The 13,782-nt window shown below is 33.7% G+C and overlaps 1 protein-coding gene and 1 long non-coding RNA gene across 2 annotated transcripts; both read right to left on the bottom strand.

Moving 5' to 3' along the window:
• Positions 1-485: 485 nt before the first annotated feature.
• On the bottom strand, positions 486-1,195 carry LOC123720443. The gene is made up of 2 exons (XR_006756061.1): positions 1,099-1,195; positions 486-607 (listed from the first exon to the last, which is right to left on the bottom strand). It is a non-coding gene; the product is annotated as an uncharacterized LOC123720443 (long non-coding RNA).
• A 2,433-nt stretch (positions 1,196-3,628) lies between these two features.
• Positions 3,629-10,060, bottom strand: LOC123720440 (CLIP domain-containing serine protease 2-like). The gene is made up of 7 exons (XM_045677044.1): positions 9,915-10,060; positions 8,543-8,712; positions 7,841-8,129; positions 6,935-7,125; positions 6,439-6,544; positions 5,612-5,789; positions 3,629-4,386 (listed from the first exon to the last, which is right to left on the bottom strand). Exons 1-7 carry the CDS (start codon positions 9,967-9,969, stop codon positions 4,146-4,148), a joined length of 1,230 nt encoding a protein of 409 aa, XP_045533000.1. The 5' UTR covers positions 9,970-10,060; the 3' UTR covers positions 3,629-4,145.
• Positions 10,061-13,782: the final 3,722 nt, after the last annotated feature.

Below are 13,782 nucleotides of genomic sequence, written 5' to 3'. Positions count from 1 at the left end.
ACAGTTATGTAAATTTATGTCTCGAAACAACTTCAGGCCCAGAGCGAAAAAGATGATACTTCTTAACAACTGCCAGTAAAACGGGTTCGTTGATAGAATCTTCCATTTATTAAAAATATTTTCAATAAATATTCGCCACGAATCATGAGATTTTTGTGTCATTGTTTTTCTTTTCTATAAATATACTGAGTCTAGTTATATCTTATATGAAACGAAGGCTACTAGTTTTGAAATAAAAACACTAATTACTTATTAAATGGTGGAAATAAATAAACTAGAGCAACTGCTATGTTCCATTAAAGTCGTTTCAACAATATATTAAAAATTTTAAATTTCTAATCTGAGACTTGTTTAATAGAATACCAAAATGCAAATCATATTATTAAGAGTGTGAAGAGATAAGTCCTTAATTCCATTCACAAATAATATGTGCGACTGCGACGAAGTCAAACAAACATCTCTCTTTTTAGAGGAAATTAACTAACTCGCAGAGGACTTTCCATGCTTGTCTTGTGATTGGCACGTGATGTTGAAGCTTCTGGTTGGTTTTCTTCTATTTTGTTCGTCTCCCTTGTTAAGTTTACTTTGTAATCGCTCATAATTTAACCTATAGGAATTTGTTTTCACTAAATTTAATCTCATAACTTTAGTGAGTAATTAGTATCCTACACTAACATTAATGAAAGTAAGTGCCATCTTTAAAAAGAGACCCATCATGACTTAATGCTTATCCTTTGTCAAATACTGACACCCTTTTGGACCCTGAATCACTTCGCATTGTTATCTGACTTTTCTTAGGAGTGCCATATGTGGAGTACATATGGGCACTCCTAAGCCGTTAATTTCCCTGGGGCCTTGAAGTAAGTAGCCATGGATACCATGGCCTGTATTGCCAAAGTGCAGATCGTTTTTCTCGCAACGCCGCGCTTAACGACATCATATGCCGCTCTCTGACCTCCGTCATTGTTCCAGCCATTTTGGAACCAACTGGCATACGACGCTAGACGATGGCAAGATTTCTATGCACTTTCGACTGAGACTAATAAATTATACTACGATAAAACACATATCTACTATACGTTTGGTTCACTATCATACCTTTTGGCGCTAGTATGTAACTATTAAAATAAACACAATTTGATAAAACAATATACAATACAAAATTCTACAAAAATCATGGCCTACCAGATTTTTACGCGAGGTTATACGAGTTTATAGAAATCCACGTATGCAGTATGATAATACGGAAAGCTAATGGTCAACGTCAAGCTTAGCCAAGAAGATACATATCTGAATAAATCCCGAATGGCCCAGTACCTAAAATATGTATTAATAAAATAATTTGTAATAAATATTTCAAACAGTAACGTAGTTATTGCTCGTCCATTCTACGCCCTAAATTTGAGAACTATAGCTATATACAGATATAGATATATACATAAACAGATATTCATAAATGTACATTGATTACGTGAATAAATGAGATTTAACGATAATTTATCACGTCTATGCACAGGAGGATAATGGAGAGTCAGTCCACCAGTCAGCGAAACACTATAGAGTGTTATAAACAGAGTCCAGACTTAGCTCTAAATATGTATGTATATACTACTGTTAGCTTTCCTATTTTTTTTAAGTTTATAACACTCTACCGACATAGTGTCCAGAGTATCCAGTGTGGACTTTTAATCTCACATTTTTTCCAAAATAAAAACAAGATACATTTAATTAATTTCACTAGTTCGCGAATGGCGGGCTACGCGTCGCGAAATATGCCCCCACTGCATCGGTAATATTTTTATTTACAATATCCATGAGCGAGCCGGGGCGCAATTACTCGCGAGACCCTCTTTCGGTTTTGTTTGCCGCCTTTAAATATTTAATATTTTTCGCAGAACCATTCCAGGCACGGTCTGTGCTTTATTAACATGTCCTGTAGGTCGTCACGCTCCACACTCATCTGCATCTGTTGCTCCAGGTCGTGCCTGGACCATGCGAATATAGGGCAGTGTAAGCTTTCCTATTTTAAGTATTATCTCTGTAATCCTAGTTATTAGTTTTGTTTTTGTATATTTTTATAAGAAAGGCAAATGTTCGAGAAAACTCCAAGTTTCCAACAATACCCCGGTTGGGCAAGATAATAATCCGGCAGACTAGAGTAATCCTTCAGTAGCCCTCTTGCGAGTTTGTTAAATATTAACTAAACTTACAAATAAACCGTAAGTTTCGTCATAACGAGAGGGTTGTTATATATTTACATATTCCGATTCAACTGACATTAGCATTATATTTTAGCCTTTAGTCAGTCCCGTTCTACGATTCAAACCGAGCAGTTGCCTTTCTAAAATCTATATTTCTAAATAAATCCTTTGTGTAAAATAAATTCTTTTTTTTAAACTCGAAATCCGAGACGTCGCATCTAGACTGGACTCAGTTTCCGCTTATTTGGTCCATTCTGTAAATGGACCCAACCAATTATAATGAAGGAAAACTTTGAATAAACTGTATATTAGGCCCAAAAATCAGCGGCGTGTATAAAGAGCATAAGTGTGATTATGCTAAGAAGTAAAATTATCAATAACAACAGATACAAATCTTATCTTATCTTAATCTTTAATCTTATTCGTTAACAAAGGCGCGTAAAAACAATTGTGTTACTTGTATAGTAGACGAATAAGTTTTAAGCGATAACTAAAATTGTTATTCATTATATCATTTTTATACATACTGACATACATAGGCAGTTCCGATCCCTGCATTATTGTGAATTAGTATCACTAAGTTAGGCTTAACTTATTGTTTAAGATAAATATACTAGGTCTTTCTTAGTTTAATTTTTTATTAAGACCTTAGAAGACATCCTAAGCTATATTTGTTTCCACACATACGAAGCCGCGGGCATATATTTTTAATATTATTATCTAATATTGTTTAGTCTAACGTTAAGCCAGACTTCCAGGGAAAGCATATTGAAACCAATATATTATAAAGCTTAAAATATAAAGTTGCGTAGAGCTTCAACTATACTTCGATATTTGAGGTATATAATCTGTATTATGCTCAGAGTAATTAAATATTCTTAATAAAGACTTAATGGTTACGTAAGCCATTCCGTAAATGAAATCACTATAGGATCTTAAGTCTCTTACTGTTTAATAAAATCAGACCTTCACACATAATTTTGTATGGAGAGTACCGCGGTATGACCAACCGAGTAAGAATGTATGTAAACTTCTGAAGCTAACACTGCTATGTTTTACCGACCTTAAGGTCGTGTTTTATAACCTCGGCTGGCACATGTAATTTTGTCCTACCATTGTTGGGTAATTTTGGGAATGCTAATTAAGCCAGGCTAGCTCCTTGTTAAAGCTCAGAAGTTTCCTGGGCAATTCACAGGCTTCACGGAGCCACCTCACTGCTTCGATGATTTCTGTCCGTTGGGAAGCCACAGCCATTTTTCTATCAAGATTACATGCCTATTCTTGTTCTAAACAGAATATAGTTAACAATTATAGTTTTTATAGCTGCCATATATTTTAATTTATTTATAAATAATTATTTGCCAATAACTAACACAAAGAAGCTTATATTGTTATACTAACTGATTAAAAAAAGAAATAATTTTGGATCAATGTTTTTCATTTATTTAATGGTTTTTACACTTGTAAAGGTTACAGGTTAAGTACTTACAAAGATTCATTACCATGTCAACAAACATATTAAAGATTATAGTTACGTTATGAAATAGCACTTTAAGTACATTAAATATCAACCCTATTTGTATTTTCTATTTGACGTTTAAAGACAATTGAACTGAACTTGTTATGAAGTAGTTTCTTAATCTAATACCTACATTGCGGTCTAAGGTATAAGTATCACAATAACCATAGAGCATCTATTAATAAATTATTACATATACAGCCTCTTTTCATTATAGTAAATGACAGTTTACTCCATACCTTATATACCGTTAATGAATTACTAGTTATTGTAAGCAATTGAGTATTTTTCCTTTATTCCTTGAACATGATAACAATTGTTAAACTATGTCATTTCAGATTCTTTAGATTCATAGAGATTTCATACATTTCAACCTATCCTTAATACGATTATTATTATAATACATGCTATTAGCAAAGCCACGACTAGCTTATATTATCCAAAATCCACTCCATGTAATATGATGTTCTTGTGTAAACGCCTGGGTAGCCGCCAATACCGCATCTTTTAGATCCATAGGAGACAATACCGTGCTGTACGTATCGAACGCCACCCGTCAAATCTGTCCGGCCGGGGTACATAAGGGGTCCTCCAGAGTCGCCCCCACACGAGTCCTTATCTTGAACCCCACCGGCGCATATTTGACGGTCGTATATGTGAGGAGAACTGGAATAATAAATTAAGATATGTGCTGAGGAGTACGTTTAAAGGGTGCTTGCATGTGCGATGTCATTTGAGAATTGGTCCACTCTTTTCTCGAAGGACCCTAAGTCTTATAGAAATATTTCAGTGGGTACCATTACAGTTACTCGTTTTATAGCAATTAACTAAATCATGGGAGTTACACCCCGAGAGCATAGCCAGACGTAGGCACTCTTTGACTGTTAAAATGGCATTCATTCGGTAAATAGCAATTAGCACGTCATTATTTCGCTCATATTCTATTGTAATACGCGAGTGGTTAATATAGAGTAAAACATGAAACCTATATTATTTAAAGCACCCCGATGACCCAGGAACCGTACAATCAAAAACTCATAAGTATCTACAATAATGATCCGTGCACCATCTTATCTCTAACCGTTTATTGTGTTTCGATTGTTAGCCTTAGGTTTTAAGAGCTTACTTTTTGGTAGAAATGTAAAAGAGAATTGAAAAAATGATAAACTTTTATTTAACTTATAATTCTCTATACACATACTTTGATATCAGTCTTGCGATTCAGCAAACCAAAAATTTTAGGCATTAAGTATTCTTATAATGCCATCTGATATCTTACGTGAATTAAAATAGCCAGTAAAATCTATTATAGATTAATCACGGCGGCTAAACTACATTGAGACTGGCCATCTACAAAGAATATGTTCGAAATACATAATTTCGATTTAATAATTTTTGATAAGGGGAAATGCCAAATATTTTTTCCCGGCCGATCGTCACATTTATTAGTTGAGTCATTGTTGAGATTTACTCGGGTTACGTTAGACACATTTTATTTTGATATATACTCTTTGTTAATTATACTTGATAATAGTTACGTCCACTCTTTAGAATTTTATTGTGAGTGTTTAATGCGTTTTTGAGAACCGTCCAACCTCTTTTTGTTCCCAAACTAATAGAATTTCTCCAAATCCTTACGGCTGATAATATTGTGTGCCTTTTTCCTGGTAAGAAGATATTGTAACGAGGTATGTACCCCAGACTTATTATTCTAGTGTAAGATTGTGTATCGACGGCCACCGAACCGTTCTTTGTGGTACAAATATCTTATGCATAAGTGCATGTGACCCAGATTGATACAGGTGTATTTTCTCCACTATACATGTTTTACTCTGGTGGGACGGAATTGCAACGGCCAATAGCCGTAAACTGATTAAGCTTTATCACTTACCCGTTATAAATATTCTGGCATTCTTTATTACTAATCATTGGTAGGGCGACACTGAGCAGCACGGGACTCTGTAGGCCGTCTTCGGTTGCTCCCCATCCAGCAACAATACCTTGTAATCCTGCTAAATTTAGATTTTGAAGCTCTGGTGTTGTTGGTAAGCACACACCTTTCATACTATCTGAAAAAAAAATAAGTCTCGCTGTAATTTTTGATAATGTAGTCATTTATAACTCGGTGAGTTACGTTTATTCCGCTTGTATTTTGTTGAAGAAAGTTGTTTTGTAAGCCAGACGAATCTCGTTTCTTTTCTATAAACAAATATAATAACAGCCAAGTAAACAATACCTGATTCCTATTTAAACCACGTTAAATAAATCAAAATGATCAGGAACCAGACACATAACTGTGTCTGCCATAGTTACCTATTCACACATGTATCTAACTGCTCACTTCAAGAGGGTGTAATATTAGGTTGGGCAAAAAGTCTTTTCACATTATAGTATGTATGAACTTGTAATAATCTCTTTGGCTATACTAATTGTATCTGGCTAGTTTTGGTATCATTAAACGTTTAAAATTTAAAGAAGATAAACCCAAATTCAAATTAGGAAAATGTGTGATTTTTATTTATTTTTCGTTCTGTCAATATGAATGAATCTAATGAATAAATTCGATACATTTTAAAAATTTTCTATATAAAGGTAAAAATGCAACGCAAGCCGCGAAAGAAATTTGCGTTCTTTATGGACCTAGTGCAGTTTCTGTGAGTGTATCGCAAGTTTCTAGGACTCACACGTAATAACACGATAAAAAAAAAATAGATTTACCCATAGAAAAATCGGCTGGTTCCGACAGCCTCACTAACGCAATATCATCGTATAGAGTTTGTGGATTGTATCCAGGATGACTTATCACACGATCGATTGTTACATTCTGTAAATTAATATACATATTTTAAAATGATTAAAAATTGCCTCAAACATAAATCAACAGGAAGCGCAGATGTTATCAAGAGTGTAACAATTATACTGTTGAAATTACTTATAAATGTTCAGTCGTATTTATGTAATTAAAAATGAATACTTCTGAAGATTTAGAAGTAAGTTTTTTGATAATATCTACTTATTTCTACTTATTATAATATTAGCGATCGCACTAAGACAACAACAGGAACATCAAATGACATTATTTTTTGTTCATTTAAATTCAACACTGCAACAGAGCGGTGTAGTACATAGAGTAGTTTTATGAGAAAATTGTTATATTTATTTACAGAAATACATACACTATTATTACAGACTATGCCATTATTATATTACATACTCGAGCAGGTGGTGCGCACATTAACTCTCCATCAACCCTCTCGCAGTCCGGATTCTGCCTGACGTCATGTTCTCCAAGAATGACACCTTCCAGCCGCAATTTGGTTCCAAGAAAGGACACGCAATGCGCAGCAGTTAGGACATACCATTCTGTTATCAACGTACCTCCACAGCTTAATTTAATTCCTCGACCTGTAATTAATAAGCGTATGCTCATTAACTTTTGAACAATAAAGATTTAAAAAGATTAAAGTGTTTTTATATTTATGAAATGTTTTAAGGTTAAACTACGTCGTTGGATTAATACGTAGAACAAATGTTGTAAGCATCAGGACCACAATAGCCAGCCGAATCCTTTGTTCTAAAGGAACAGACCAGACATGACCGGACTACACTAGAATAACAACATAAAACTAACGGAGGCTTTTAATTGGTTAATTTTTAAATATTAATAACTTAGTTAATTAGTTACGCTTTTAATTACTAATTAGTTAGTCAATTAGTTTTATGGCTATTTTAATTAGTTAAATAATTTTTGTGACAAGTTTGTGGTGAGAGAGGCATTGTAACAAGTAATATTTTTGTCAGCGTTATACAATTTTGTATGTTGTTTTAAAGGTGTTTCCTTTGTCCATTTTCCTTGTTATTTCACATAGTATTTCCTTATGAATGTAAAACAGGTTCCTTCCATTAATTGTAGAATATAGAGGTGATTTTTTAAATACTTTAACCTTTGTACTGATCCTTCATCACGAAGCCTACTTAACTCGTATTAATAATATATTTATATTGCTAATCCTATATTATGTATAAATATATAGGTACAATAACAGTTCATTCAGAATCACCGTTCTTTAATATTTTCATTTGAATTATATATTAAAAATGTGTTGGTCAATAAACTCACCTGTTTGGTATGAAAGCAGAACCATCCAGGGCATTTCAAACAACGAAGTTCTATTTCCTCCGAAAATCCGTTCGCCTTCAATACCTCCACAGTCTTTTGGTAATAGTTGCAAGTTGGGGTGATTTCTCACATCAAGAGGCTGGTCAATTGCATTGGTGTCTCCTCGGTTATTCACTTGAATATTTGGTTGAGTGTAGGGTTTAGGTGGTTCTGTGGGAGCCCAGTATTCTGGTTGTTTCCGGGTATCATCCGTGTAGTCAAACGTGTTGGACTCCTCCACGCAGCATACCTGAAATTACTTATTTATGGGTACATATTTAATTATATGCCTCCCTAGAATAATGTGGGCCAAAATTAAGTAACGTCCTTAAAGAGCCAATAAGGATTGGCTCTTATTGGCTTAGAACCTAAAGAATTAAACCCTAGAACCTAAATTTTGACTATATTTCGGAGTTCCAAAGACGGCTAACCAATCGATAGCGGCGCAAGATGCACATTTTACAACTTTCCTATAATTCTTTTTAATCCTAAACCTTCTAGTTACTTAAGCCAAGATTTTAGGTTCCTCTCTGGCGGTTTGGATTTTCGTTCCCTTGATAATCTAATTCCTGGAACTCATAAAAGCTCATATTTGCAGCCGAACATGCTGACCATTAAACCAATTACTTAATAAAATACAAAAATAAAATATAGGTACATTACAAGTGGGTCGTCCTGATCAAATCCACATCCGAGGTCTTGCAGTTTTCTCCTCATGTATGGTGGCATGGGAGTACCAGCCCGTCTGACTTCGTTCATTAGACTTGGACATAGTGATAATAATTTACAGCTACCAACACAATTATTGGCGTAACAGATATCTCCGTTGTACACTAAAATTATTGTGTGAAATTATTTTCTTAATGTAAAACTAATATAATTTACCCTTTATATTGTTTGATATCTCTGAAATGCTCAAAATATCTCATGGAATACGTAGGAGTAGTTTTGTGTAATATTGTAAATTGTCACTATAATTAGACTAAATAACATCAAAAAATTAAATGATGTAATTAACACATGTATTATTAAAAATTATTTTAAAAATCTGTAGTTTGAACTCCATAATTTCTTAATAGAGATTACACGTTATCTGTGTCGCTGATAATTTAAAAAAAAATAGTCACCAATCGAAACTAGAACCTGTATATGTATATGTGTTTTTCATGTGGGTTTGCCAAGTAATAATAAGCTAGTCGTGGTACTACCACCTAGTAATTAAGATACATATTTATCATGTGTCTCATTGTTATCGAATACGCCCACATCATTTAACCAGATAGACAACGTTTTTTTTTTTAAATTTAATTAGTAGCTTTATACGGGCGACAAAGATAAACAAAAGAATGTCTAAATTATCAGCAGATAATATTCAATTACTAAACATCACTACATTCATACGATCAATCATATATGTACCTACAATACTATTCGTAATTGCTACGAGCGGTAGAGTTTTTCGTTTCAATATACATACTTAATCAACTATATGAAAAGGCCCCAGGGGAAGATGAAGAAGAGAGCGGCCTTAAAAAAGGTGGATGGAAGATATAGAAGCGTCAGCAAGAAGCGAATGGAGAAAGAAAGCCATGGATAGAGATATTTGGAGGAGGACTTTACCCGTGAAGGGTTTGGGGTCCGATCAATGGTACTGAAGGAAGTTAGTATTTTAGTAACAAGAAAAAAGCACATGGCGTAAAATTACTTAACTGTTTGAAACATTTCAAATGAAGACAAGGAAGGCTAATCACCTATTGCGTTATACAAAAAAACTGCAGTATACTCGGGGTTTTTGTATACATTTAACTACAGAAATAGTAAATAAGACTGAGTGTTCCCCTTAATAAAGACTATAAGTAGTGTTATTGGACACATTATTAAGTGAAACATCCTTTTTAGTAAATTAGATTTGTTTAAAATTACATATTACTCTTAAGTTAGGCTAGATCGTAATGTTAAATGATGTAAACTCATGCGTGTAGAGACAATTAGACTATATATTATTAATGAAATTGAGCAACAATTTTGTACTTACAATATGAGGGTGATATTAACGCACACAATATAAACAACGCTATCATATTGCACATTCATCACTATCACTAAACGTTTATTAATAACGTGCGTCAAAACGAGCGCCCATTTCGATTGCTTTTATCGAAATGTCTACGCGATGCGCCGATGACAAAGATACCAGTTATATGGGAAAACACATATGACGTATTGATTACATGATAAATGGTGAATGACCGGTATATTTAATTAATTAATTTACGCTTCGTTATAATGGACGGCCTAATCGCTAAGAAGCGATTTATTCAACCCTAGTATAAACAATAGAATAGGAAATACTAAGGGAAAAGTTCAACATAAAATTACATGTAATATCAGAAATACACTAAATTTATAAATATGCAATAATAAATTAAAATCTAAATTTAGAGCTAATGAGTAATAATTAATATTTATAGTTTAGCTGCGTTAATCATAATTTAACGATTAATGAAGGTGATCAAAAATTATACGCCATATAGGTTAAAAGAGAAGTATCTCATGTTATCGGCAGCTTAAGTAAAACTTGCGACTCAATCCTCCTGCGTTCAAACCCCGGCTCTGCTAATCGGTACATTGATGATTTTGGCGAAGACAGAAATCGTGAGGAAACAAACAAGGAATTGACCTTCTTGTCTGTCCATATGGGATAAAACTATACTGAATTATTATAATCAAGTAAATTTTTGTCTCAACAACTATATGTGATATGTATTTTTGCACTTCTTGCCTACCTTATCTAATTTAATACATTTTTCTTTTTTCTTTTCTTATAATGGTTGCCTGGCAAAGATCAGGCCACCAGTTGCCCGCCTTGTAATTTAATTGTGTTAACTTATTATATTATGTGCAACGAACGTGTTAATAAATAAATTCAAAAGTTGACAATTGATATCATTTAAGCCTTTACTTGCCTTACTGCCTTTTGGCTGCTAAAAGTACATGGGCTAAGATTGTTCCAAGATAGTTTTGCAAGGTAAGTGTCGGAAATAATTTCGTTTATATTATATATAAGAGGGGGAAGACGGGTAGGAGGTCCATCTTTAACCTCCACCCATTGTCACTCTCATTACCAGAAGTCGCAAAAAATCATTTAAAAACGGACTTCAAGGGTGGAATTTCGTATTCAGCCTCGACTTTTGATGCTTCGTTGAAATACAAAAATAAATAACCTCAAGTTTATAGAGGCGAATGAATCAGACGGTAAATTCGTCTCTTCTGTCACGTTTATAAGACTCCTGATATAAACAGAACGACCGCAAACATATCGGTATATTTCTACGAACAAACTTATCTGCCTTTGTTTAAATATGAGTCATAAATTACAACAACAAAAGATGCGTTAATGTTTATATACCACGTTGAATACGCATTATGGGTTTATTATCACTGTATTAAATGCAAACTCGTTGTGGGAACTGCTTTAACAACGACAAAGGCTGATCTAAGATGAGCAGTGGTCACACCGTCATATTATTTTTCTATGAATAAGACCGACAAGGTTATATGTTTATAAGGTATTAGATAGAAACCGATTTGGGTATTTTTATGTGGCTCACGCATCCTGTCATTTTGAAAGTTAAAAACCAAACTCTGTAGTCAACAAGACACGTTTACCGCTATAAATAATTTAGGTATAATTTTAAGAAAAGCGTGTGCGCATGAAACCGCATTAGGTTTTTAATAACAAAATAATTGAACAAAATATCACTTCTTATACAAATATGTATAAGATATAAGATATTATTATACGTATACAAAATTAATTATCGCATTGGCATAGTCTGTAAGGATATTGTATGTATTCCCTTGTAAATAAATAAATATTGTCGAAGTGCCGTACGGTATTCTACTGTGGGGTGCTGTTGCATAGGTTCAATCCATATTTGTACCTGAGAAGCGGGCTGTTCAGGGTATTTGTTGTGTTTCCCCAAAGTCGGTACTGAATAAGTTTAAGGAATAAAATATTATGACACTTTCTGCTCAATATATTCTTGAAGTTTTATGTTCAAAAGAATATAAACTATTATAAAACAAATGTTGACTTTCACCAAAAAAAACAGAAAAATTTAAGCGTTCAACCAACCGGGCTCCAGAATCCACTCCTTATATGGAAATTGTATTCGTTTTTACAACAAACTCGTCCAACGTAAATTAATCAATAAAATTATGTTACCTAATCCTTGCGATTGATTTGCACCAGTTCAAACGAGTCATACAAACTCAAAACTTAGCGATTAAAAACAGTGGCGGAAAGTTTTTTGCCAGTTCTTCTTGCCCGCTCTATGCCCTTGACTTGCGAAATGGTAGTAAATGTAAATTTACAATTAATTTAACTTCTTTTCTGATGTTCATACGTGTACTTATCAATATGAATAAATTTATTTTGACTTTGGCTTTGAATCCGCCGAAGTCCTAATTGGATGCCTTCACCCAAAAATTATACAGGCTGTGTTGGAAAAAATCGAATTCTGTGTAACCATTAAACTGTAAACATAAACAGGAAATGTATGAGACTTCCTTGACGCTTTAAAATGAAGATAAAAGGTCGCAAAGGACAGCTGTATGGTTACCGTCATTTGTTTAAGAATGACGCATGCGTATCTCCATATATAGTTTGCCGAAGAAAGCCTGCACGACATTCGGCAGATTACAATTTACAGTGTAAATTGTAAAATAATATATAAAAATGTATTTTATTCCGGCACTTTCATTTTAATTTACTTTAAGATTCATTTATTATATTGAGATGTTGAATACTATAGTTTCACGATCGTAGAAGAAATGAAGACCATTAAATTCTTACACTTGTCACTCATCTTCCCAGGTTTCTGAATATCATGTCCTTCTTCTATCCGCCGGGCTGTTCCAAGTAAGGATTTCAACTGTCTCTTCTCTTCTTTTAAATGGTTCAATTGTCTTACCACGACTATTGTATTTGGTAAACTTTGTATTACGCTGTTTTTGAATTCAATGTACATCGGTATAATAAGCCTAGGATTTTTTTAAACATTGGGGTTTCCGTAGTCTAAATATAAAAGAAGCCAAGTATAGCTTGGAAAAACAACTTCTGCAGTCTTAAGCGCCGACAAACAAATAAACATATTTTTTTTTAATTTTAGCTCATCAAATCATCTACAACTTTATAATCGGTCATAGGCAATAAATGTCGTACTGAGCACTTACTAAGTATGTAATTAGTAACGATTGGTATGGAACGCTACATAACGCCTACCATTGCCTTTGTTCGTTACAAAAGTACGTTAAAGAATAAGGAGGCTTGGGGACAGAAACTTTTCAACCCGTAATCACTCCATGGGGCAATGTCATGACATACAGGAAATGTCTCTCTCATTTAAAATTAATTTAGAAAATAGGTGAGAAAATTTTCCTGAAACAATAATTGTCTCAAGAAATCATTACATTATGCCATGTGCCTTAACCACTCATTATTCAAAGGGGCGAATATACTTAAGGGCTTTTTGGGCTGCCCAGGGCCCCATGGATACCAAGGGCTCCCAGTCCCCACTGAAAACATTATGTTATGTTTGAGTTTAAAAAATATCTTAACGCCCGACGTAATTTTGTTTTTTTCCTCACTTCTGATCGTCGTCAAAGTGACAAACTGACTGCGTTTACTTTATTAATAAGTGATAGGTACCTTAAATGTTATAAAAACCGGATCTTTCCTTGATTTTATCAGTTGTATATTGTTGATTTCCTGCTCTTAAAAAAATGTAAATCGTGATTTTATTGTATTTTTCAATGTTAAATTAATCTGGCACAAAATAATTGGGGAGCTGAGAAACAGACATTACAGTAAGAACAAGAAAAATAAAATAAATAAATGT

This window comes from Pieris brassicae, chromosome 2 (genome assembly GCF_905147105.1).
Source record: "Pieris brassicae chromosome 2, ilPieBrab1.1, whole genome shotgun sequence".
NCBI classification, from domain to species: domain Eukaryota; kingdom Metazoa; phylum Arthropoda; class Insecta; order Lepidoptera; family Pieridae; genus Pieris; species Pieris brassicae.
This window is presented reverse-complemented; position numbering and strand designations above follow the sequence as displayed.

Bases quoted from the DNA above. Each gene is read 5' to 3' on its own strand.
- LOC123720440 (XM_045677044.1), bottom strand. From the start codon at position 9,969: ATGTGCAATATGATAGCGTTGTTTATATTGTGTGCGTTAATATCACCC. The intron at 5,790-6,438 runs GTAAATCTATTT...TTTTTTTTTCAG, and splicing joins ACCAGCCGATTTTTCTATGG to ATAGTATGAAAGGTGTGTGC. The intron at 4,387-5,611 runs GTAAGTGATAAA...TTATTATTCCAG, and splicing joins TGCCAGAATATTTATAACGG to TTCTCCTCACATATACGACC.